The 26,888-nt window shown below is 38.4% G+C and overlaps 1 protein-coding gene across 4 annotated transcripts in view; it reads left to right on the top strand.

The window, feature by feature from the left end:
- The window catches only part of LOC131431882 (nucleoprotein TPR), a 408,135-nt gene that overhangs the window by 33,733 nt on the left and 347,514 nt on the right, over positions 1-26,888 (top strand). For all 4 annotated transcript variants that reach the window (XR_009229752.1, XR_009229753.1, XR_009229751.1 and 1 more), the window contains exon 4: positions 20,624-20,737. Coding sequence is in view for 1 of the 4 variants with exons in the window: in XM_058597827.1 (XP_058453810.1) it covers positions 20,624-20,737 (114 nt within the window). In the remaining 3 variants the exon portion in view is untranslated. The remainder of the gene's footprint in view (positions 1-20,623; positions 20,738-26,888) is intronic.

Here is a 26,888-nt window from a genome sequence, read left to right as displayed (position 1 = left end):
TCCGGTAAGCTTCCAAAAATTTAAACCGGCCTATAAAGTGCACCGGTACGTACATGCGGTGGTAAGGAAGAAGCAAGCACAACACCGCCTATACGAACTAAGCACACTGTGTGGGTTGTTCGATTTCGTACCCGCGATAAAAGAAACGAAAACCAACACCGAAGCTCGATTTTAAAAACACAAGCGAATTCATCGGCACCGAGCATACATGAGTCAGATTTTTAATCGTTATGAAGAAAACAGAATCACGGCACAGGCACGAATATCTGTTACCGATGTGTGATTTTTGATAAAGATATGGAATGTCTAACCTTTATATAGTTAACGACACGAAATAGTACGAAACTTTCGAAACAGATTGTGAAACTATTCGAACTTGTAAGCCTGGCTATTGTATGGCCCTAGAAACTTTCTGCCACTTTGACAGTCTCCCGATTCCGGTTCCGGAAAGTTATTCAAAATGTATGAAATTTGCATCGATTTCTCGTGAAATGTTAATGAGAAAGGCATCATTACACCTACCTACCCAGTCCCAGAAAGTCGATTTTTTTCAAAAATTTTTTTTTGAGATAACACTAAATCCCGACGTTTCATGCAATTTTAAGATATTTGGCATCAAAAAAAAATTTCGGAAATTTCACGTACTCCCCCCTATGGTGCTTTTTAAAGATCGAAAATTTTCAAACTTTAACCACTGGGCAGCACTACTTACCCATGTCCGATTTAGCTCAAATTTTGCATGAGGACTTTTTTCGAGGAGCTTAACCGTTTGAACAAGAGCGCTTTACGAAATTAGAGCTGATCCCAACATATTGGCACCCTTATACACTGAAGTCTTTTTTTATGCGAATTTACGTACCGCATAAAAAAAACCGCATAACTCTGAAAATTCGCATAAAAAAAACCGCATAACTCTGAAACTTCGCATAACTCTGAAACTTCGCATAAAAAAAGACTGCAGAAGGGTAAACCGCATAACTCTGAGAATTCGCATAAAAAAACCGCATAACTCTGAAACTTCGCATAAAAAAAAAACCGCATAACTCTGAAAATTCGCATAAAAAAAGTCGCGTAAAAAAAAAACCGCATAAAAAAAGACCTCAGTGTATACATTAGAGCGGTGAAAAACAACGTGTTTTGTTGATTACGTCACTTTTACCATTATATCTCCGGAACCAAAAGTCAAAACCATTTGGTCTTCGAACTTGATCAATGGTCCGATAGTAGCTTTTAAACGAGCCTAAGTTTGTTAAAATCGGTTCAGCCATATCTGAGAATCTTGCGCGGTACAAAAACAATGTGTTTTGTCAGTTACGTCACTTATACCATCATATCTCCGGAAGGAAAAGTCACAGCCATTTGATCTTCGAATTTGATCCATGGCCTAACAATAGCTTTCAAACGAGCCTGGACTTGTTAAAATCGGTTCAGCCATCTCCGAGAAACTTGCACGGTAAAAAAAACAACACGTTTAGTCGGTTACGTCATTTATACCATCATATCTCCGGAACCAAAAGTCACAGCCATTTGATCTTCGAACTTGATCAATGGCCTAACAATAGCTTTCAAACGGGTCTAGATTTGTTAAAATCGGTTCAGCCATCTCCGAGAAACTTGCGCGATGAAAATATCTTCGAAAAGTGCACACACATACACACAGGCATTTTCCGATCTCGTCGAACTGAGTCGAACGGTATATAACGCTATGAGTCTCCGAGGATCCGTTCGAAAGTCGGTTTTTCCAGCAATTCTAATACCCTTCTATAGAGAAAGGCAAAAACTCGCATTAACGTCAATTTCAATAACAAGTTTAGTTTCGGATGTGGTTTTCCCGCAAAAAAATGTTTCATTCTTTTTTAAATTTTCTTCCAGTGTGTTGATTTTATGGAGTACCCATTCGATTTTCTACTACTTTTTCGACTCTAATTTTCTACCAATAACGCAGTTTCCGATTTCCAACGATTTGAAGGAATATGTTTAATAGTAGGAAAAGAGATGCAATCCGTTTAGGTCGACAATCTTAATTATTAAACTCCTTCTCTTTTGACTTCAACAAGATGCAGGTATCGTTATCTCCGATAATTGGTGGCATTCAGAAAATCCAATCGAGCGTCTTGTCGTTACAGCAGTTTTCTTTATCTGTCGAAGCGTGTTTATACGACGGAGTCGATCAGTCTGGGCATGTTCGTCATTAATCGAACCATCGATTGGTGACCGCATCGAGGCCGTGACGTGACCGTGATTGTCTTATGACCCTGTCCAGATGCACGGTATCCCGATTGGTGCGGAAAAGTGATGTAATCGGAATGGGAAAAGCCCCCGATAGTTTACTTTTTATGCGGGTTAAAGGGTGATTTTTATTGCTTTCGTTTGACCTGCAGAGCGTTGCATAATTTATGGCTGAAATAAATCGAACCCCCCTTGAGCAGGTATTACTGCGGGGTAAGCTTTATTATTACTTATTTTATCGTATAATTCGTCAAGGTGTCGCATTGCTCTCCAGGAAGGTGATGCTGTTTTGCTGCCATGCCATAGCCACCACCATTAAGGACATTGTTACGTGTCGAACCAAACAAGGATTAACCTTTCGATAAGAAACAGACAGACAGACAGACATACCGAAGGAAAGGAAAAGAGCGGGAAGGTTTTGTTGTACTTATATGGGCGCTATTTAAATCAATTTAAAATATGTTCGGACTACGACGGCGTACGGTGCGAATTCAAATTGCATAAAATAACCAAATAATGTACTTCGGAGGTTACACCGATGGTTTACCGGTGAGGGCAAAAAATAAAGAACCTCAGAAGCAGTCGCTTGCCAGTAAATGGTTGTAATTCAACCAGACACCTCAAGTTTATGCCAGTATGAATTATGACACCCGAACGCGAAGATAATAAAGATGTTGGGGGTTTGATTATGCAAACCAAGCTAGCGAGTGTGTGCACCGGGAGGATGCTTTTATCGTGCATGGGTCAGAGAGCTGCCAATCTTCATTTGCGTCTGGGATCACAGGCTGGGGTGTACAATAAATTAAATCCTATTAGGAGATTGTAGATAGCTATCTCTCCGTTGCACGAAATGAGCAGGAGGAGGTCACGGGTGCGATATATTGTGACATGTCGTCACCGAGGTGATGTTATGAAATTTACCTACTAGACAACTGCTAAATGGTTTTTACTTTTGAAGGGTATGCGATATTAGGTACAACTTTGTTGTTGTTTTCTGTTTTATAGCATTTTTATATACCAAAACAAAAGCCAATTAAAATGTGTGCGAGTTCGAGGCCCACGCATGTTGACTATCATATAATACTATCGTGGAAATATTTTCTATCCTTCACAGTCTTTAAATAGTATACGACTTAATAAAACTATCAGGTCACTTTTTCTAAAGATTTTAAAGAGCTATTTAAGAAGCGTACTAAGCTTAGTAGTGCGACTGATTACAGTATTTGAAATTTGGAATGGAGCTCTTCCAGAAATGCGTAACAAGTCATTTGACTTCACTTACTCCAAGTTGGATGAAATTTTGCGCACACCTTCAGAATGGCAGAATGGAATGCACGGATGGAAAAACCAATTCGACTCAAGACCGATTTGTTTAAAAGAGCGGATGTTTTTCTATTTTCGTTTTTATTTCCTTCAAACCGTTGTAATTCGAAAACCATACATTGTCCGAAGGTCTAAAGAAATTATTTGGACTAATGAGTATGAAATAATGAGAATACTATCAGGAATCAGAACAAATTGGCTCAAATGGCACGTTCCCCTTGATATTTGGAGATTTGTGCCTTGCCATCAATTTGTTTTTAGCATCATTTTCCCGATATATAAGAGGGAAGGATTGAAAGGAAATGGTAAGGGTTGGACTAGGAGGATGGGAAAAATTGACGACACAAAAACACATAAAAGCAGAAGTAAATTCTGCACCCCTAAGGGATGCTGAACAATCTGCTGAGGATAACATTTAGTGGAAGCAGAAGGAAATTCTGAACCTCTACGAGGTCCCGAACAGTCTGCTGTTAATAAAACCGCCAACCCCCGAGAGGATTTAGAGATCTTACAAAAGCGACACCATTCTCGGAAGAATGCTGAACGACTCGCAGTATGTACGAGCAGAAGTAAATTCGGTACCCCCCAAAGGATGCCAAACAATCTGCTAAACCCTATTTAAGGTGAATACAGAAGGGATTCATTCACTCCAGGAAGAACGATGAACCCTTCTGACTATAGCTCCTTACCACATTGGGTGAGAAACGAGAGAATATCCTTCAATTTTAGCTCCGCATACACAGACTCAACCATGTATGGAGAACCAAAAACCCGGATACGTAGCTGCGTCAATGCGGGACAGTTACATATCAGATGATATGAAGTACCATAATCGCATTCACACAAATCACACGAATAATACTCAGCACGTTGAATAGTAGCCATGTGATAATTGAGTTTGCAATGTCCAGTCAGAGCTCTGACCAGAATACTGCAATGATACTTGGAGAAATGCAGTAGACACTTTGACATTTTCAGATTTAAATCTGGTAGAAATGCTTTTGTCTGAGCGCAAGTTTGCAAGCTGCGCCAGTAAGACGGTATGCACAAGATAATGCTTCTTGTTTTAGGAACACATGTAGTGGTTTAATACACAGTAGCGCCTCTAGAGCAGCATTAGGAGTTGTCGTGAATGCTCCTGTCATCGCCATTAGGACCATCCTTTGGAGATGATTTAGCTTCGACTGAACTGTCGCGACTTCTCCTTTCTGCCACCATACAAGACAACCATATGCTAAAATTGGTCTAACGATAGTTGTGTAGATCCAATGAATATATCTGGGTTTGAGTCCCCATGATTTTCTAAAAGCTCGTCTGCATTGGCCGAAAGCCATGCAAGCTCCTTCAATCCTGAAGTCAATGCACAGTGGTCCGGATCCACAATTTAGGGGGACAAAAACATTTGTGGCTTAGCCTTATACTTTAGAGCTATGATGTCTTCGGAACAAATGATCAGTGAAAGATAAGCCATATTTTGAAGCATATGGTATTAGGGTGGTTCTAAATATTAGGGTGATCCAAAAATTATTTTCCGTATGTGTTGAGATAGAGGACTGCATCTTTCGGCAAAATTGTAAGAAAACTTATATCAAGCAACTTTGCCGAAAACACTATTGTAGTATCTCTAACGGTTTTAGTATTACAGCTATTTTAATAGATTAACTTAGGGTGTTCCTAAAAAAATCAGATTTTTTGCTCTAGCTTTCTTAATATTCACTTCTCGATTTTGGTGTCTTTGAATATCTTTTAGAGTTTGTTGAAACCAATTTTTTCATGACTAGCGCATTCAGGTAGCGTTTTCTGAACCGAAGTTATGAGCAAAACTAGTTCAAAAACAGATCATTTTTAAACTGCTATATCTAACATTGGAGCAAACGAAAAAAAAATCGGTTTGTTTCATTTGATAGAAAATACTTTCGAGCATGTTTATAGAAAAAATGGCGGAGTAGATATTTTTTTAAATTTTTTAAATTGTGTTCAAACATTGGGTTTTTTAATTGAAAAATGCTCTTTTATGTAAGACATTTATTAGCTATACATATTAAAATAAGGTATTGCTGTCTTCTAGCGTGTTAAAATTAAAAATGTTAATTCAGCTGCATACTCGGGAAGATGGTGTACACTCACGTTGGTTGTTACTCTATTCGATAATGCTATTACAGGATCAGACGTTAAAAGAAATCGTTTGAATACATCCTCTAGATTCACTAAACGATTGAAGTTCTGCGGATGGAACTGCCTATACTTGCGAATTGATTTATTTCGACTCTCTTGCACTTCCTTACTATACATACCAATAGGAAGCAAAGCATGTTTGATAATTGCAGTCCCATGCACCAGAAGTTTATGCACGGTTGGCGACAGAGCATACCATCCATACAGCTCCACAAAACGAATTCTCCTGGAAAGCAGGTACCGAAATCTTCACATTGCTGTTTATCAACGTTAAGATTATAAAAAAACCGTTCAAGTATATTTCCATTTAACTCGATGATTTGCGCTACTGTGTTATATTCTTTGAAAAATCTACGGACCCAGATACCATCATTCGAGTTGCCGCCTCCAGGTAATGGTTCACCAATGCTAGACCCTGTCAGCTTGGAGCGAAATCAATCTTCAGTATAGGAACGCCATCACACGGCATCACATTCAACATATCATGTCAATTGTGTGGGTGCGCAGTGCTGCTATTTTGGCGCGCAAGATTTTGACGTTTATCTTCCCTACTTCAATGTACGAGATTCGATGCGGACTCACCTGAGGGCACCATACTCGCAAAAAAGGATGTTTCCAATGATTTATTCTAGAAATGTGCGAGCTGGATATCTTGTTAATATGATGTCTTTGCTAATACGTAACCCTAGCCGCTCTTTTAATGCCGTTAGAATGTTTGTCTCTTGCTCCTTGACATGCTGATTTTGTCGGGACACGCGCCATGTCGGTTTCTCAATGTGCAAACAATAACTCACTTTTAGCCAAAGTACCATAGATCGAATCATTGCGTGCAGAAGCGAAATTCCGAATTGATATTTGTTTGGATTAATCTCATTTGTTTCAGTTCTTGAAAAATTCAGAGCTTTTCCTGAGCGCTTGCATATGTACCAAGCTTGGGAGTGTATGCCTGTTATGTCGTTTAACACTTTCGTATCGTTCAGGCAGAACACTAGCTTCGTTGATACAAATACTTTCCCCAGTACTGTGGGAGAAAGCTCTGCAATTTCTGCATTTACTTTGTCCACTTCCTGCTGTTAGTTCCGTGTTTTCCTTTTGAAAGATTATTATTCTGGGCAGCAAAGGGGAAACAGATGAAGGATAATTGTTGTTCCAGATTATCCAGCCTTCTTGCTCAACAATCAATCGCAAGGGAACCAAACAGATAGCAAATATTGTACAGTAAGGAAGCGCAAGAGAGTCGAAATAAATCAATTCGCAAGTATAGGCAGTTCCATCCGCAGAACTTCAATCGTTTAGTGAATCTAGAGGATGTATTCAAACGATTTCTTTTAACGTCTGATCCTGTAATAGCATTATCGAATAGAGTAACAACCAACGTGAGTGTACTCCATCTTCCCGATTATGCAGATGAATTAACATTTTTAATTTTAACACGCTAGAAGACAGCAATACCTTATTTTAATATGTATAGCTTATAAATGTCTCACATGAAAGAGCATTTTTCAATTAAAAAACCCAATGTTTGAACACAATTTAAAAAATTTGAAAAAATATCTCCTCCGCCATTTTTTTATAAACATTCTCGAAAGTATTTTCTATCAAATGAAACAAACCGATTTTTTTTTCGTTTGCTCCAATGTTAGATATAGCAGTTTAAAAATGATCTGTTTTTGAACTAGTTTTGCTCATAACTTCGGTTCAGAAAACGCTACCTGAATGCGCTAGTCATGAAAAGATTGGTTTCAACAAACTCTAAAAGATATTCAAAGACACCAAAATCGAGAAGTGAATATTAAGAAAGCTAGAGCAAAAAATCTGATTTTTTTAGGAACACCCTAAGTTGATCTATCAAAATATATGTAATACTAAAACCGTTAGAGATACTACAATAGTGTTTTCGGCAAAGTTGCTTGATATAAGTTTTCTTACAATTTTGCCGAAAGATGCAGTCCTCTATCTCAACACATACGGAAAATAATTTTTGGATCACCCTATTAATTAGAACCACCCTAATACCATATGCTTCAAAATATGGCTTATCTTTCACTGATCATTTGTTCCGAAGACATCTTAGCTCTAAAGTATAAGGCTAAGCCACAAATGTTTTTGTCCCCCTAAATTGTGGATCCGGACCACTGTGCAATGTGAGCAGACCAATTCAGTTTTGAGTCAAGAATAACCCCGACGTATTTAACTTGATCGACCACAGTGACCTCTGAACCAAAGAACTGCAACGGACGAGCTCCTGTAATTATCCTACGATGAGTGAAAAGCACCATTGATGTTTTGCCCGGATTTACAGATAATCCAACCTGACAGCACTATTGCTCAACAGATCGCAGGGCTTGCTGCATTAAATCAAAGAGAGTGTTAATGCTTATACCGGTCATCAATATATGATAATCGTCGGCAAAACCATAAGTCGGAAATCCAAGGTTATTAAGTTTCCTTAACAAACCATCAGCGTCTAGGTTCCATAAAAGTGGGGATAGTACACCACCTTGAGGACACCCACAGACACTCAGCTTTCTAATCTCTGCTTGCCGAAGCGATGAACAAAGAAGTCGATTGCTAAGCATTGCGTGTATCCAGTAAGGGAAAAACCCAAGATATTCCGTTCACGACTGCATTGTTTAACCTCCTGCAGCCATTCAGCCATCGGTACGGAAATACACCTTGACTTAGGAGTTCCTATTTTTGTGGCCTTTTACGACATGGAACAGGAAACCAGTGGATCAATTCTTGATAAAAAATAATTCCGCCGGATGCCACACGGCTTACCTGTTTGGTGGACTTATACCATCGGTACAGGTGGACCGTAGCGTTATTCTTAGTCAGTTGGGAAACCGCTACCGACACTACACGGCTATCTAGGCTGCTCAGAGAGGGAAAGTTGACATTGATGGTCAACTTCCATGGATGGCCGAGCAGCCGAAAAAGATTTTAAAGAGCTATTTAAGAAGCGTACTAAGCTTAGTAGTGCGACTGATTACAGTATTTGAAATTTGGAATGGAGCTCTTCCAGAAATGCGTAACAAGTCATTTGACTTCACTTACTCCAAGTTGGATGAAATTTTGCGCACACCTTCAGAATGGCAGAATGGAATGCACGGATGGAAAAACCAATTCGACTCAAGACCGATTTGTTTAAAAGAGCGGATGTTTTTCTATTTTCGTTTTTATTTCCTTCAAACCGTTGTAATTCGAAAACCATACATTAATAGAATACTAACTTTGCTTTGCCAATATATTTATTTTGAACCTGTTATTAAGGCCAAAATTTGATAGTATTAATTTTATTAGTGTGTGTTTAACTTATTACAGGCTCCAGAGTCTGGCAGCAGGGGCTGGGGTCCACTAGGGGATTGATAGTACCTATTACCTTTTTCCGGACAGTAACAGCCTAGATGCCGGAATCCGGTGGAAAAAAAATGAGCCAAAAATAGATCCACGGGGTTCCTGCTTCCATGTCGTAAAAGGCGACAATTGCAGGAGTTCCTATTTCCTTTCAGCTATTAGATATTTCACATCTGATTACTCTATTTTACTAAATTAATTCACTTCTGATTACTCTATTTTACTAAATTATCTCTTCAATCAACTTATCAATTTGCGACTAGCTTTGGATAGAAGTTTTATTTGATATGTTTTCTTCTTCTATGTTATTGCTTGTCTTTCAATTTTATAAATTGAATGGTAAAAATCAACTATTGCGCAAATTCGTTAATATTACAAAGCTAATAACAGAGATAACATATATCGGTATATTGGATAAATAGTAAAAAATACTTGTTTGTTTGATAAATTAATACTTTTCTCTCGGTAGCCGGCTGCCCAAATCAACCAATATAATCAATCAATAATTTTAATAAATAATTAAAATAATAAAGCGGAAATAATAAGAAATTAAGTCGCGCGTGAAATCTGTTGACCTTTGTTTGGTGATTTAAAATAATTTTATACAAATTTTTAGATTATGTTACTACAGTGAATCAACTATTTTGTCTAAATCCTATTCGCTCGTTTATTTTGTATCACCTAATTCCATTTAGAAAAAATAGTTCAGTTTCCACGAATAAGAACAGTGAATCAAGACGCCTCGGGACTTCAGTATCGGATATTGTTAAAACTTTCACTCGGAAATCCAGTGAGTTTAGTGGTGTATCCGAACATATTGAAACCAGAACATACTAGGTCGCACGCGAATACTACCATTACTAAAATTAATACTAACAAATATCCTTCTCCCATGACACTTGTGGAATGTGCAGTAGTATATACGGCCTCTAGTAACAACAAGTGTTGGACTAACATCCCTTCCCATTACTTAGACGATCTACGTTCGGGCCTGGCCGGCGCCGGTACTGATCAATTAATTCTGGGATTACCAGAAGATGTACATTGAAGGATGATTTAGCAGTCTCAGGTTGGATCATCTAGAAATTCCCTGTACAATTTCAGTCAGTAACGGAGCAGTAACCAGGGGTGGTCGCTCAAGCTCAAGCTCCCAGGCCCCACAGTCTGGCAGCGGTTTACAGAAAAAAAAGATGTTTTCTTGTGTTTTGTTTATAAAGATTGTCCCAGAAAGTATGGACGCAACCAAAAACCGCTGCCATTTCGCAATGGTTCAGAATCTATCATTTTTTATGGCTGCGTCCTGTTTACACTCTTCTCTAACCATTTGTGCAGTTGTTTATTCGTTTTCATTAGTTTGTTTCGAGATGCGTGGACTATCAGCTGAACAACGTCGAAAAATTGTGTACAAATGGTGCACAGAACGCGGACTGTAACTGAGAAAGATAGCAAAAATGGAAGGAGTAAGAGAAAAAGCCTTGCGAAATGCAATCAAGAAGTTTGATGAGGATAACACCTTTGAGGATATACCGAAAACGGGTCGAAAAAAGGTCCTGCTAACCTTCAGTTAAATAAACGAATACTGAAGGCGTTCGAGCAAAAGAAGGAGGTTTCAGTTCGGGATGTGGCCAAAAAAGTGGGCACTTCGAAGTCAAACGTTCTTCGTGCTGGAGAAAGTTTGAATCTACGAACCTATAAGAAGCAGAAGCAACAAAAACGTAGTCCGAAACAAGAAGCATCGATCAGGCCGAGGGTTTGAAAGCTGTACAATACGATTCTTGCGGAAAATTTGAACTGCATAATCATGGACGACGAAACCTACGTGAAACACGATTACAAATCCTTGCCGGGACCACAACACTATACTGTGCGAGAAGGGCAAGTGTTAAACCAGTCCGAGACATCGATTGAAGTCGAAAAATTTGGTAAGAAAGCTATGGTCTGGCAAGCAATTTGTAGCTGCGGTAAGATTTCGAAACCCTTCATCACCACTGCTTCAATGAACAGCGAAATATACATCAAGGAATGTTTACAAAAACGACTTCTTCCCATGATTCGAAGCCACAAGGATCCTGTTGTCTTCTGGCCAGATCTTGCTTCTTGCCTCTACTCGAAATCTACGGTAGAATTGTATACTACCAAAAATGTCACTTTCGTCCCAAAAGACATGAATCCACCAAATTGCCCACAACTTCGACCAATTGAGGTATTTTGGGCATTAACGAAAGCACATCTTAGGAAACATGTCTCGGCAGCCGAAACCATTCAACAGTTCGAAAAAGATTGGAAAAAAGTGTCAAAACTTGTCGCCAAGAAGTCTGTACGGAATTTAATGAGGAACGTTCGCAAGAAGGTGCGCCAGCTAGTCTACAATGGCTAAGTAGCAAATGTTGAGAATAATATTCTGTTGTTGTAGTCTAATATTATCAGTATATCGAATAAAATTTGAATTTCTAACACTTGTGAATTATTTACAGCGAAATCAAAGTGCGTCCATACTTTCTTGAACAGTCTTTAATGCAAATAACTTTAGTCCAGCATCGAATTCAGATGACCACAGAGCAAATTTGTTCCAAGGTCACTGTTCCATCGACCAGCCCTACCTAAATGAAATGTTTGTATCAAATGGACTCGAACATTTCAGAAAGCCTTTTATCTATTTACAATTGGCAAGCCATTGACGCGTGTTTAGTTTATTTTCTTCAGTTTTGTATGAATAATTAACATTTTCTAATCTCACCAACACCCTCAACTCACTTACTGTATCGAAACCTTCCAAACCCTCAGTTTCCTGAACCAGCCAATTATTAATTAGTATAGAATTATTATTCATACACAAAAAGTTATTCTTACGTCTTAATTTTGCTTCATGCGTTAAATTATATAAGGATGATATGCAAAATGCTAAGTTATGAATTGCAAGGAATACTGCAGACGGTTTTCATGTAAACAAGTTGACAATTTAAAGTCACATTAAGGGTATAAATACACTCCAGCAATAGGACATGAAGGCCAAATACTTAACCTATTTAAAGAATTTGTAATAATCATTGTGTTTTAAATGGATCGTTACATACAAACCCATCCCGATCAACAAGGGAGAACAAAATTGTATCTCGGGTTGTTTTGTTTTTTTTCTATCTAAATTAGTCATAATCTTGGCTTCGTTAATAGTTAAAATATCAAAAATTATAACTCAATTTAACCTAACTGATAACAAAATTGTTACAAACCTTGATATATAAATATCAATATTATATATAAATTTGTTACAAATTTAGTACGACTTTTCAGCTGTTATTACCCATTTTTGGGGGAAAAGGCTTTACCGTGCAAAACTAAAAATAGGCGATTTGATTTGCCATAAATAAGTCATGCACAGCTAAGCGACTGGTTCCGAACCGGGAAGTTTTGAGTTGCCAACATACGCTACGATTGCATCGGGGCATGAGAATCAACTGATGATGGAACGATATATTGGCATCATATAATAATTAGTGCAGGTCCATATTGCTACAAAAATAATCTCGTACAGTTGCAGTAGTGAATTGTCTGTACGTGTATGTGAGTCGATTGGCGGGTATGTTTGATAAAAATGTGCACTTAATCTTCTCGGAGATGGCTTAATCGATTTTCGTAAATTCAGATTAGAATAAAAATTCGTTTGAAAGACTGTGTAAAATCAGAAGAAGTGTCCATAACATCGATTCGAATAACAAGTTTTTATGATTGATGATCAACCAATTGCCTATTAGTCACATTAGTTTGTGATATCCGCAGCCAGAAGCCCCACAAGTAATGTTCAAAAACCATCAAAATTGAACTTTCATTCCGGTTTGATCGTTTGATATCTACCTAGATTGATTCACAGAAAAAATGATTCAAATGGAAAGTCTCATAATGCGGGTCGGTTGCTTTAAACTCTACATTGCAAATTTCGAGTCCCAGCTCATGGTTTCGGATTGGAAGTAAATAAAATACTACGAAATGAGACTATCATAAATTTATCAGATATGGATAGATAGAACTTTTCAAATCGAAGGTATTATGGTGCGATAAATCGTTTTTGTCTGATTCATGAATGTAAAAATGGTCATGCAATTTGTAGATCTTATCAATTGATGACCTAACCAACTAATTTCGATTTTACTGATTTAGGATCTATCCGGGGTCCGGTAAAACTAAAGTCGCTATTTTCAGTCTGCAACTAAAAGACCTTTTAATCGAAAAAGTATTGAGCTGAGTTTAGATTTTGGTTTTGAGCTCAGTTTAGATTTTGTTTTTCGTTTATTGCAGCGTCATTTTTGAAAACGTTTTGAAATTTTTAACTCTTATCACACTGTGTTTCGGAAACAGAAATCGGTCACCGATAAAATTAAAGAATTCAATCATTCATTTGACTTCAAACTTGTGAAAATCATATCTGAGGAAACATTGCAGAATTCAATGAACAGAATTTTTTCCAATATTTATTAGTTGTGTTTTAAAGCTTTTGCCTTACCTTTCTTTGTTGGAATGAGAAAGCCCTTAATATAATACCGATTTTCACGAACTTAGATTGAAATGGAAAGTCTCATAGTCCCATAGTCCGCTATTCTATTTAATCTCGATCCCATTTCCGGTTCTAGAGACACAGAGTGATATTCACCAAAAAATTGAAAAAATATGCACTCACGTTTTTTTAAAGATGGCTGTACCGATTCAAACGTTTTGTAGTCCCAGTTTGCTATTGAATTTCATTTGGATCCGACTTCCGGTCCCGGAGTTACACAGCGTAATACGTGAAAATTAGAGAAAAAATGTGTACTTAATTTTCTCGAAAACGGCTTAACCGGTTTTCACAAACCAAGATTCAAAGGAAAGGTCCTATAGTTTGCATGAGTGTTTTTTCACGAACGATGGTCATAAACAGGTACAAGTTCCATAAAACATTCTGAAAAATTCTTCTTGTTTGCAGAACTTGTTAGTTTGTGGGCATAAAAACTTAATTCGGCACTACTGGTCCCCACTTTTCCTGTTCCGGAAGCACCGAAAGTAGTGAAAAACTCCAAAAATACAGGGTCCGGCACTCGAAGTGTAACCAATTAAAAAGGCCATAAATTCAGTTTGGAAAATTACTTTTACTTAATTCAAAGTACAAAATGTGTAAAAATAATACAAAATTCAGAATCAATTCACTTTTGCTCGATATGACCACCTTTTGCCTTGACTTGATGACTTGAGAGAGCGAAGGAGTTGCTTCGTTTGGCCGAATGTGACTTGCAGGTATTTTGGCCCACTCGCGGACAATAACTTTTTTCAGCGCCTCGAGACTGGTGTATCTTTTAGTTCGGACTTTGCTCTCCAAAATGGCCTAAAGAGAATAATCCATTGGATTCGCATCTGGTGAATTCGAGAGCCATTGTGTGGACGTGATGAAGTTCGGAACGTTGTTTTTCAGCCATTCTTGGTTCACTCGAGCTTTGTGAGACGGTGCCGAGTCCTGCTGAAACGTCCATGGTCTGCCACCGAAATGTTTGTCTGCCCACGGCTTCAAAGCAACCTCCAGAATACTTTCCCGATAATATGTCGCATTTACCTTGACGCCAGGCTCGAAGGTCTGAAGTTGGTTACACTTCGAGTGCCGGACCCTGTAGAACTCACTTCGATTTCTCAGCAATGTTTGAACAGATTTTCACAAATCTTGATTTGAATTAAAGCTCATATTGTCTTTAAAGCTAATATGAATTTTCATCCGGATCCGACTGCCGGTTCCGCAGTTACAAAGCGATGAGTGTCTAAGTATTCAAACCACTATATAAAATGACAATATGTTCAACACCGGTACGTGCAACGTGGAAGAAGAAAACACATTCATAACGAAACGCTCATTCATGCTGTTTAGCTTGACTTACATATGGGCCATTCCATGCAAAATCAGCCACCCAAGAATTTTTTTTTCATTTAACTATTTTTTTCGGTTAAGAACTCGAAAATATTCGACACGTATTTTTTCAATTTCAATATGGTACGTGAAATTTTCGAATAATTGCCTTTTTTCAGCTTTATAATAGCATTGTATAAACATGTGTAACTCCGCTGCATTTAATCAAATTTTACGTTAATTTTTAAAGCTGAATTAATGTGAGGTTATAATGCGTCGTGGTTACTTGGAATGTGCGTCTTTTCCTCAGCTTTCAATTAAGCGATTCCATAAAACAACCTTTATAGTATATTTTAAAAACAGTTAAAAATTAATAAACAAATGCAAATATTCCATACTTGGGCCCAATCTTTTTTTTAGTTAGAAAAAGAAGCCTTAGGGTTTTAACTCAATCTTGGCAAAGTTTCAGAGTGGAAAGATCAATACTTTCGGAGCAGTGAATTTTTCAATCACGACCCGCACACGCGGAGTGTACCGCAGCGCAACTCGCTCGAACACGGGCTTAACTTGTCGACACATGTCGCGCCACTGATCGAATCCTAACTTTGACAGTTTATTGTTGGCAACGTTTCAGTTAATATCGCGGTGTAAAAATGAATTCAAAAATTGAAAAAAAAAAAAAAAAAACGTGTCGAATATTTTTGAGTTCTTAATCGAAAAAAAATAGTTGGATGAAAAAAAGATTGGGTGGCTGATTTTGTGTGAAATGCCCCATATGCAAAAGTAACAGAAACGCGGGTTGGCTTCGTTTGATGGATTTCGTTTAATTGGTTTAATCGGAATAGGTTTAACTAGGTTCAAAACTGTTCTAATTTGTAGGTCATATTTGTTGCTGACAAACGAACCAACTTTGGCTATTCCGGTCATCTGAATCCGGTTTCGGAAGAATTGGAAATAGTAATCAAAAACTGCAAAAAGGATCTCATTCACTTTTCTTCAAGATGGCAAAATCGATTTTCACAAACTTATAGGTTCAAAGGAAAAGTCTTACAGTTTCATACGGAATTCCTTAGTTTCTTGTGGATACTACCTTCGATTCCAGAGCTACAGGGTAAACAGGATTTGTAGATTGTGTTAGGTTAGGTCCGAACAAACTTTCCTATTTCTATTCAATAAACAGTTATTTTTGCGAATTCCACAGAAATATTTATGATGTTCTGAGTAATATGAGAAAGACATCATTACACCTCTAGGTGGACTAAAATAGGTTTTCGGTATAAACGGACATATCGCTGTACCGTTGTTTTGGAGGATCGTGTGACCGTCAATTCTCATTGGTATATCATCATTTGTTTGCCAGAAGTTTTTCATTAAGGGCTGAGGCCAGTGTGTTTTAGGCAGGCCTTATGCACGCGCGCTCTTTATTTTGCGCCGAGACAAATAAATTCTCATTCTCATAAGACAACCACGCGCATGCGACGTACTTTTGCCGCTCTCAAGAGAACTCTTTGGCACATTTACGTACCGCACCAGAAACTGATGCACGCTTCGTTGTACAGGGTGATTTTTTAAGAGCTTGAGAACTTTTTTAAACAATAAAACGCATAAAATTTGCAAAATCTCATCGGTTCTTTATTTTAAACGTTAGATTGGTACATAACATTTACTTTTTGAAGATAATTTCATTTAAATGTTGACCGCGGCTGCGTCTTAGGTGGTCCATTCGGAAAGTCCAATTTTGGGCAACTTTTTCGAGCATTTCGGCCGGAATAGCCCGAATTTCTTCGGAAATGTTGTCTTCCAAAGCTGGAATAGTTACTGGCTTATTTCTGTAGACTTTAGACTTGACGTAGCCCCACAAAAAATAGTCTAAAGGCGTCAAATCGCATGATCTTGGTGGCCAACTTACCGGTCCATTTCTTGAGATGAATTGTTCTCCGAAGTTTTCCCTCAAAATGGCCATAGAATCGCGAGCTGTGTGGCATGTAGCGCCATCTTGTTGAAACCACATGTCAACCAAGTTCAGTTCTTCCATTTTTGGCAACAAAAAGTTTGTTAGCATCGAACGATAGCGATCGCCATTCACTGTAACGTTGCGTCCAACAGCATCTTTGAAAAAATACGGTCCAATGATTCCACCAGCGTACAAACCACACCAAACAGTGCATTTTTCGGGATGCATGGGCAGTTCTTGAACGGCTTCTGGTTGCTCTTCACTCCAAATGCGGCAATTTTGCTTATTTACGTAGCCATTCAACCAGAAATGAGCCTCATCGCTGAACAAAATTTGTCGATAAAAAAGCGGATTTTCCGAATGGACCACCTAAGACGCAGCCGTGGTCAACATTTAAATGAAATTATCTTCAAAAAGTAAATGTCATGTACCAATCTAACGTTTAAAATAAAGAACCGATGAGATTTTGCAAATTTTATGCGTTTTATTGTTTAAAAAAGTTTTTTTTTTTTTGCATAAAAAATTTTTTATTCAGGCCAGCTTAAAAAAGTTCTCAAGCTCTTAAAAAATCACCCTGTATAATCTCATCGCATTCTGCCAAGAGCGAGGCTCAAGCGCTTTCGTCGCATGAGATAGCGCGGCGCGCTCGCTTCATGCGATCTACGAGTGGTTTGTACGTTATTTTCATCCTCTTCATCTCTTCCTTTAGGATAGGACACAAGTCGCACGAACCGCTCTAGGCACGAACAAATAATAATAACAGCAGCTTTTACTGTGGCTCACATAGCACACAAGCTGCGCTCATAAAAAATCTCGTGCGCTGTCTCTTGAGACCAAAGCGCACGAGTCGCGCGCAGAAGAAAATGCGATGCTCTGAAATTTCAAGCAGCACATCCCGTTTCTATGTGCCCGCTACGCGTCTCTTACTTGCTTTTGGTTTGCTCTTTGAGTCGGTGCTCACGCTCACAGGATAAATATGCGACACACACATTTTCGGTGCGCTCTCGCTGTCGCATTTTTGCACGCATGAGCATTCGGAAGGCCTGGTTTTAGGGCGTTTTAGAGGGCTATTTTCACGCTTCAAATCTGATTTTCTCAGAAACGGTGACGAATATAAAAAAAAACAACTGACAATTTCTTAGAAAATTAGTTTAGATTATTCTGTGAAAATTTCAGAATGATTGTTTGACTTTAGCGGTCGGGAAAGTCTTTTTTCTGAAGGAAGACTTGCATAGCTGAAAACGCCGTCTTTCAACTTGTTCATTGAATATCTCGCCTGTTTAGATAATTTAATTTAGATGCGATTAGTTCATAAAAACATATATGTTGTCGCGATAAAAATGAAGTGAATGTTATTTTTGTGAAGGTAAGTCGATATCTATGTCGGCGCCATTTCAGTTCCCTGGTAACGCAACGAAACATGAGAGAGAAATAAAATCGGCTCACCAAGGCTGCCAAACAAGCGGTAGCTTTATTGGATTTTATGTGATTTAGTCAAACTTGTAACCGAAAATGTCAAAACTTTCTTAGCCACTCGGCCACATCGAGAGTCATTTTGCACATTTGCGAGAGAGCATGGAGAAATGTAATACACTGAAGTCTTTTTTTATGCGAATTTACGTACCGCATAAAAAAAAACCGCATAACTCTGAAAATTCGCATAAAAAAAACCGCATAACTCTGAGACTTCGCATAAAAAAAGACCGCAGAAGGGTAAACCGCATAACTCTGAAAATTCGCATAAAAAACCGCATAACTCTGAAACTTCGCATAACTCTGAAAATTCGCATAAAAAAAGTCGCGTAAAAAAAACGCATAAAAAAAGACCGCATAAAAAAAAGACCTCAGTGTACGCACAGCGAGCCACGTGGTTTTACGCGACCTACTGGCCTCAGCCCTTAAATAAGGAAAACAAACGCAAGACGCAAAATCATTCTTCATCACGACAATGCAAGTTCTCACACATCGACTCAAACAACCGAATATTTGAACACCCAAAACGTCGAATTGATAGGCCACCCGCCGTATAGTCCTGACTTGTCACCTAACAACTTTTATTTGTTCCCGTGAAGCATAAACTGCGTGGAGAGCGATTCAATACTCCTGTGAAGAAGCTTCTGACGCGTTCAAAAATCGTGTTTTTGGGGTTACCTTAAGAAGAGTGTTTTCGTTATTAGGCAAAATACATAAGTAAAAACGCTCGTACTGATAAAGACTGTCCCAGAAAGTATGGACGCGCTTTGATTTCGCTGTAAATAATTCACAAGTGTTAGATATTCAAATTTTATTCGATATACTGATAATATTAGACTACAACAACATTTGCTACTTAGCCATTGTAGACTAGCTGGTGCACCTTCTTGCGAACGTTCCTCATTAAATTGCGTACAGACTTCTTGGCGACAAGTTTTGACACTTTTTTCCAATCTTTTTCGAACTGTTGAATGGTTTCGGCTGCCGAGACATGTTTCCTAAGATGTGCCTTCGTTAATGCCCAGTATTCCTCAATTGGTCGAAGTTCTGGGCAATTTGGTGAATTCATGTCTTTTGGGACGAAAGTGACATTTTTGGTATTATACCATTCTACCGTTGATTTCGAGTAGTGGTAAGAAGCAAGATCTGACCAGAAGACAACAGGATCCTTGTGGCTTCGAATCATGGGTAGAAGTCGTTTTTGTAAACATTCCTCGATGTATATTTCGCTGTTCATTGAAGCAGTGGTGATGAAGGGTTTCGAAATCTTACCGCAGCTACAAATTGCTTGCCTGACCATAGCTTTCTTACCAAATTTTTCGACTCCAATCGATGTCTCGGACTGGTTTAACACTTGCCCTTATTGCACCGTATAATATTGTGGTCCCGGCAAGGATTTGTAATCGAGTTTCACGTAGGTTTCGTCGTCCATGATTATGCAGTTCAAATTTCCAGCAAGAATCGTATTGTACAGCTTTCGAACCCTCGGCCTGATCGATGCTTCTTATTTCGGACTACGTTTTGGTTGTTTCTGCTTCTTATAGGTTCGAAAATTCAAACGTTCTTTAGCACGAAGAACATTTGACTTCGAAGTGCCCACTTTTTGGCCACATCCCGAACTGAAACCTCCTTCTTTTGCTCGAACACCTTCAGTATACGTTTATCCAACTGAGGGTTAGCAGGACCTTTTTTTCGAACTTCTTGATTGCTTTTCGCACGGCTTTTTCACTTACTCCTTCCATTTTTGTTATCTTTCTCAGTGACAGTCCGCGTTCTGTGCACCATTTGTACACAATTTTTTGACGTTGTTCTACTGAAAGTCCACGCATTTCGAAACAAACTAATTAAAACGAATAAACAACTGCACAAGCGGTTAGAGAAGAGTGTAAACAACAGGACGCAGCCATAAAAATTGACAGATTCTGAACCATTGCGAAATGGCAGTGGTTTTTGGTTGCGTCCATACTTTCTGGGACAGTCTTTAACAGTAAAACAAAGTTCAAGACTTTGGAAGTTATATATCTAAACAAAACATTAAATCGTGGGAAAGAATTGTTTAGACATAGTGCCTATGTTTTTTGGAGAATTTGAAAGAGTGTTCCACAGTTTAATGAGAATTGGTCTCAATTTTCACTTTATTCAAAGCAGTAAGTTGATTTTGATTCGATACTTGATAAATGATTTTGTAAACAGATACAAACTAGATACATTAAAGGGCATTACTACATAAATGTTTTTTTGTTCTTCCTTAGATTTCCTCAGAGGCTGAACGGCGGAAAGCTTCTGACATGCGAGTGCAAAGGGACCTGTACGAACTGCGATTGACTCAACTGACTAAGTCTGCCAGAAGCGAAATTCAACGACTGGTAAGTAATTCTCCGATGGTAATTTGTTTCCCGCAGTTTTAGTGACGATTTGATAAACCTGGTGATTTCGTGTCGTCGTTCATGATGCAAAATTTTCCACCGAGGTCCTAAGAGTTAAAATTGGTTTGTTTTTGTTTATATATTTACTCTGAAATCTCGGTTGATGGGATTAGTTATGGAAGATACTATGGCCAAGTACTTTATTGTGAAGCTATACCGAAGAGTCGTTTTAAAGTTCTAAATCCATAATACGTTATTTTTTATGCAGATAAACTGAAGATTGGTGGAATGCAAATGTCAGACGTATAACAGGATTGACATGAATACCAATGAAACTGACACACTGCATTTCAAAAAATCACCCTGTACAAAAGTAAGTCATATTCACGTTAAAAGAATTTTCCTTCACAATAAGGTTTGCCCGCAATTGGTTTGGGTACCTAAGAGAAACTACAAATAAATAATTCGATACTTTTTCATTTTGAGGTTGCGTGCCTTGAGCTTGGAAATTGCTTGAATGAAACTGACTTCTTCAGTTTCCCAGCGTTCAATTTGCAAACGTTCTTCTTCGGGTATTATTACATTACTTTTGACATATTTTTCCTCGAGCGAAATCCCAAGATAAGCATAAATGGTCAGTGACTTGCCCAACAGGTAATTCCACACTATCCCTTGAGGCAGTACGGTTCATTTCTAATACGCACAGAACCGTCGCATAAGTTCCAGTGGCACGTGTTTTGATTTGTGGGAAACTAGACATTTGTCAGATTTTAGTTGTCAGACAATGACAACTCAACAGGGTCAAAATAATAAGCTTCTACAACTTATTTTTTCTCTTTTCAAAGTTTTCAATAGGCGATTCTTGGAGGATAATATTTAAGTTTGAATACTAATCGCACTTAGGAAGCAAAAACCAAGCAACCCAAATCCGTGCCAACATTCAACTAATTCGAAGTATTATCATGTTCGCACTGCCTCCCGACCCGAGGCGCGTCTGCTGATGACCGTCAGTCAGGCGATATTCCGTCTGGCAAAGATGAATGGTGGAAGGATTCAACTTTGGTTGCACCCAGTCGGAATACAAATTACAGTTCTTCTTGTGGTATATTCGTAACGATCTGATGCCTTCTGAAATGGATGAATTGCGTTCTCGACCATCATCATCATCATCAGCATCATCATCGTTGTGATGCATGCCAAATTTAGCCTTAGGGAACTTCCCACGCCTCTGCACCCGTGGCAGGGTTAGCCGTTTTGGTTTTCGAAGCTTCGGGACTGGAATGTTCTGTACAAAGGATGACTAAGCTAAGGTTGTTATTCAGCACACAGGTAGAATTGTATAATTAGTTTGATTTGACTGGATACGTTTATAAGAACGATTGTGGGTAAGTTGAGCAGTAGGTTGTTGATCAGGCTAAAAAAACAAACCAAAATCTTGAATCTATATTTTGAAGATATGCCTAAATCAGGCCCGTGCGCAGGAGGGGGGGGGGTGTTAGGGGGTTCTAACCATTGAAGATATTTCAGTATTATTTTCCATGAACAATTGCGGTTCAAATTTGATAAAAAATATGGGCTTCTTTCGATTAATCTAGGAAATGATTTTCCTAGCGAATGACAGAGCATCAAACTGAACTGGGAGCTTTAATGCAGGACAGAAAATTTGAAACTTTTTTTATGGTGGTTTTAACCTTAAAGTCATTCGCCTCTTCGGGTCAGAAAAACTTTCTGACCCTATTTGCGGGGTTGGGAATCGAACCCAGGTGGACTGCGTGAAAGGCATTGACTTACCCATCACGCTATACCCGTCCCCTAATTTGAAACTTAATTTTCTAACAAAATTTTAGTTCGGAAATTCCTTTCCAAAAGTCAATTCCAAAGTCTAGGTTCAGAAAAAAAAAGAATTCGGAACTGAATTCGGGACCTGGATTCGGGAACTGGCTCTAAACAGACAGCTCTGGAACTGAATTCGGGATCAGAGTTCTGGATCCAAATTCTTAACCTTGGCAGAATCAACCAAAATGACGTACTGACCAGCGATTCCAAACAGGTTTTGGTCTCCGGACAAAATAGTTTCCTGGTATTCCGTAGCAGAATCAAATTTATCCATTTTTATTCCATTTTCGCCTTTCTCTATAGAACGGTAATAGAAATCCTGGAAAAATCGGCTTTCGAATGGAGCCTCGGAGACTCATAGCTTTTTATACCATTCAACTCAGCTCGACAAGATCGGAAAATGTCTGTGTGTGCACCTTTCAACGAAATGTTTCACCATTAAATTTTCTCGAAGATGGCTGAACTGATTTCATCATGCTTATGCTGTCTGATCAAGTTCGAATAGCAAATGGCTGTGACTTCCGGTTCCAGACATATGATGGTATTAGTGACGTAACCGACAAAACGCGTTGTTTATTTCCTCTTAATTTCTGTCGAAGATGACTGAACCGAGCTCAACAAGCTCAGGCTCGATTTAAAACTACTGTTGCGCAGTATCAATTTTCTCAGAGATGGCTGAACCGATTTTGGCAAGCTGAAGCTTGTTTGAAAGCAACTATTGTGTTGTTGATCAAGTTCGAAGATCAAATGGCTGTCTTCTCCGAAGATATAATGGGATAAGAGACGGCATTGGGCGTTGTTTTTTTTTTATCGCTCAATTATCTCAGTGATGACTGAACCGATTTTAACAAGCTTATGCTCATTTGGAAGCTGGTTTTGGGATATGATGGTATAAGTGACGTAACCGACTAAACTCGTTGCTTTTCTACCACTCAATTTTCTCGGAGATGGCTGAACCGACTTCAACAATCTTTGGCTTAGGCTTGTTTTACATTGGGCCACTGATTAAGTTTGAAGATCAAATGACTGTCAGTTCCGATCCCGGAGATATAATGGCATAAGTGACGTAATCGATTAACAGCAATTTTCTCATTGGTACAAACTTCTCGAAGATCTCGAATTTAGATCAACTTAGGGTTTTTTTTAAAGCTGTAATGTGATCTCTGATCAAGTTTAGAAAATTATGTAAAACATTCCCGGTTCGGGAGATGTAATCTCATTTATGACTTTACCAACAAAACGTAGTGTTTTTCAGTGCAATTTCTCGACAATGTCTGAACTCGAGAATCTCAAACACGTTTGAAAGATGCTTATATGGTTATTTTCACTTTTTACGTTTCGCCTTCGATTCATCAGTGTGTCAGTGACTGAGTGACGGCATTCTGGTCGTCAACAAATCTTAGTTATTTAGAGGTTTTTGGTAGGGTCTAAATGATGAAAAAAAAATCATGATTTTTGCGATTTTTTTTCAGAACTATCGTTTAACAAATTAAATTCAAATATTTTGTATAACAAAAAGCATCATTCGAACAACGGTGTCCACTGTATCTCAGCGCAGACTAATCAGAAGTGAACAAATCAAAGCAGCACAGTTAGAGTAGAAGTTTTTCTAGACTCCAACGTTTCTGTTTGATTTTTTTTTAATTTTTTAAATTTTTGGTAATTGTTTAAATACAAAAGTACGATTTTTCACGAAAAATCGGCCATTTTGTAGCTGTAAAACCTCCCCTTAGTAACAAACAACGAAAAGGAAAACGTTGGGGTCTGGTTTTTTATATGTAGAAAGTGTGTGCAAAATTTGAAAAAATTGGTGCAGTAGTTTTTGAATGACGATGGACACGGACTTTCAAAACCTGCTTTCGAGAAAAACGCGTTTAAAGTTTATTGTCTATAAAATCGAAGGAAACAATTTATTACTCAAGGGAGCACGTAGGCTATAACATTCTCAAAAAGCCATATTTTTTCTTTAGTATTTTGTTATAATGAATGTTTTGTCAAGTTTTTTAGTCAATTGAAGCAGAAATCCTGTTTTACTATCAGAAAATAGAAAAAAAAGATTTTTCAAAAGTGTTAGACCCTACCCGCCCCTTAAGCAAATGCGACATCACCATTATTAATGAAATTATGCTAGATTTAAGTAAATATTTAATTAAAATTAGAATATGCTCTCGGCACAAAAAACGTGCTTTATTCACAATCCGCATGTGTTTTTTGAATAAATATTCTTCGGTGTTTCAGTTTTCATGACATTATTTAATGACCGTCGTTTTAAGCGGCAATTTGAGATTTTAATCACTCATTACTCTGTAATGTCGAAATTGCAAATCGGATCAAATTTGAATCTAAAAGTGTGACAATCGATCAAACATTCCATGATATGTCGAAGTAAATTCCACTTTAGCGTTTACGGTAATTTAAGGTACTTCCAGAGCCATATGACGAAAAAATGGCAATAGTTTTGAGTCCAACTTTAAAGCTTTTCGGGATCGATTAGAATTTTAAAAACTCATCACCCTGTAATTCCAGAACCCGAAGCCGGAATCGGATAAAACTCACCTATTTGGTATGGTACCATAAGTCTTTTAATTTGGATTTTTGTGTACAAAATTCGATTTGTCTCCAGTCTAGAAAATGATTGAGCTCAGAAAAACAATTCGATACAGGAACCGGAATTCGAAAATCGGTGTTGCCGAAGTCAGTGAATTTCACCTGAGAAGCTGTATAGTTCACATTTGATTCAAAATGTTTAAACATCAGTGTAGACATCTTTAAGAAATCGTAGCGCAAAATAAATTTTTGAATACCGTCCGAATCGAAAACTCTCACTAAAACTGAAACAAGTTTATTTGGTTATCGACTATCCAAATCTGCAAACCCGATAAGCCTGATTAATTTATGTGAAATAGACATTTTTATACCAATAACCCTGTAACCCCGAAACCGGAAGTTGGATCTGACTGAAAAGCAAGATGTTTTATAGGATCTTAAGACCTTTCATTTGAATCTTAGATGATTTTTAGATTTCATTTGAATCTTAGATCGGTTCAGCCATCTACGAGCAAAATGAGTTGGATTATTTCAATTTCGTTTTTACACATATCATCCTGTGGTTCCGCAATCAGAAGTCGGATCCAAACGTAATTCCGGAACCTTGTTTGGGAGCATACGACTTTTCATATGAATCTGAGTTTGTGGAAAACGGTTCAACCATCTCTGAGGAACTGAATGAAATTATTTGTCACACACTCATTTGCTGATCTCGACGAACTGACTCGAATGGTGTATGGGTGTTATGTTCTTCCAGCATTTATTGCTGTAAGTATCAGGTGTACAACTTTGCTTCTGCCGTTTTTTTTCTTCCAAAATTTAAAGCTTGCAAAATGTGCTTACGGATGTATTATTAAAAGTGTTGTCCGTCGCTAGCGACAACTTTCTCCTATCTTTCCGGCAATTTTCGAATCCCGGCTCGAAAAAGGAGTCCTCTTTTGACGCTATCCATGAAGCAATCCATTTTTCAACTCTTCAAAGGATTGAAAATGTTGATCTGCCAGGCCGTGTGACATCGAACGGAATAGGTGGAAGTCAGAAGGGGTGACATCTGGGGAATACGGCGGGTGGGGCAAGACTTCCCATTTCAGCGTTTCCAGGTACTTTTTGACCACTTTTTCGACGTGAGGCCGAGCATTGTCGTGTTGGAGGATGACTTTGTCATGTCGCTCTTGATATTGTGGCGCGCTTTTCTTTTAGCGCGCGACTCAGGCGCATCAGTTGCGTTCGGTAACGATCTTCTGTGATGGTTTCACCCGGTTTAAAGAGCTCGTAGTAAATCACACCGAGCTGAACCCACCAAATACAAATCATAACCTTGGCACCGTGAATATTCGGTTTTACCTTCGACGAAGTAGCATGCCCGGGCTTTCCCCATGATTTTCTGCGTTTAGGATTATCGTATCGAACCCGCTTTTCATCACCGGTTACGATTCGATGTAAAAACCCCTTACGATTTTGTCTTTGAAGCAGTTGCTCACATACAAATAGACGGCGCTCGATGTCCCTCGGTTTCAACTCGTACGGCACCCAGTTTCCGTCTTTCTGAATCATGCCCAGGGCCTTGAGACGTTTTGAAATGGCTTGCTGACTCACTCCCAACGATTCGGCAAGCTCTTCTTGGGTTTGGCGCGAATCTTCATCAAGCAATGCTTCTAGTTGTTCATCTTTGAAGGTTTTTTCTCTTTCACCACCATGTTTGTCTTCGACATCGAAATCACCATTTTTAATACGTTGAAACTACTCCCGACACGTTCTTTTACTCAGA

The sequence above is a fragment of the Malaya genurostris genome, chromosome 2 (assembly GCF_030247185.1).
Source record: "Malaya genurostris strain Urasoe2022 chromosome 2, Malgen_1.1, whole genome shotgun sequence".
Classification (NCBI taxonomy): domain Eukaryota; kingdom Metazoa; phylum Arthropoda; class Insecta; order Diptera; family Culicidae; genus Malaya; species Malaya genurostris.
The sequence above is the reverse complement of the archived record's forward strand: the minus strand, read 5'-3'. Positions and strand labels throughout refer to the sequence as shown.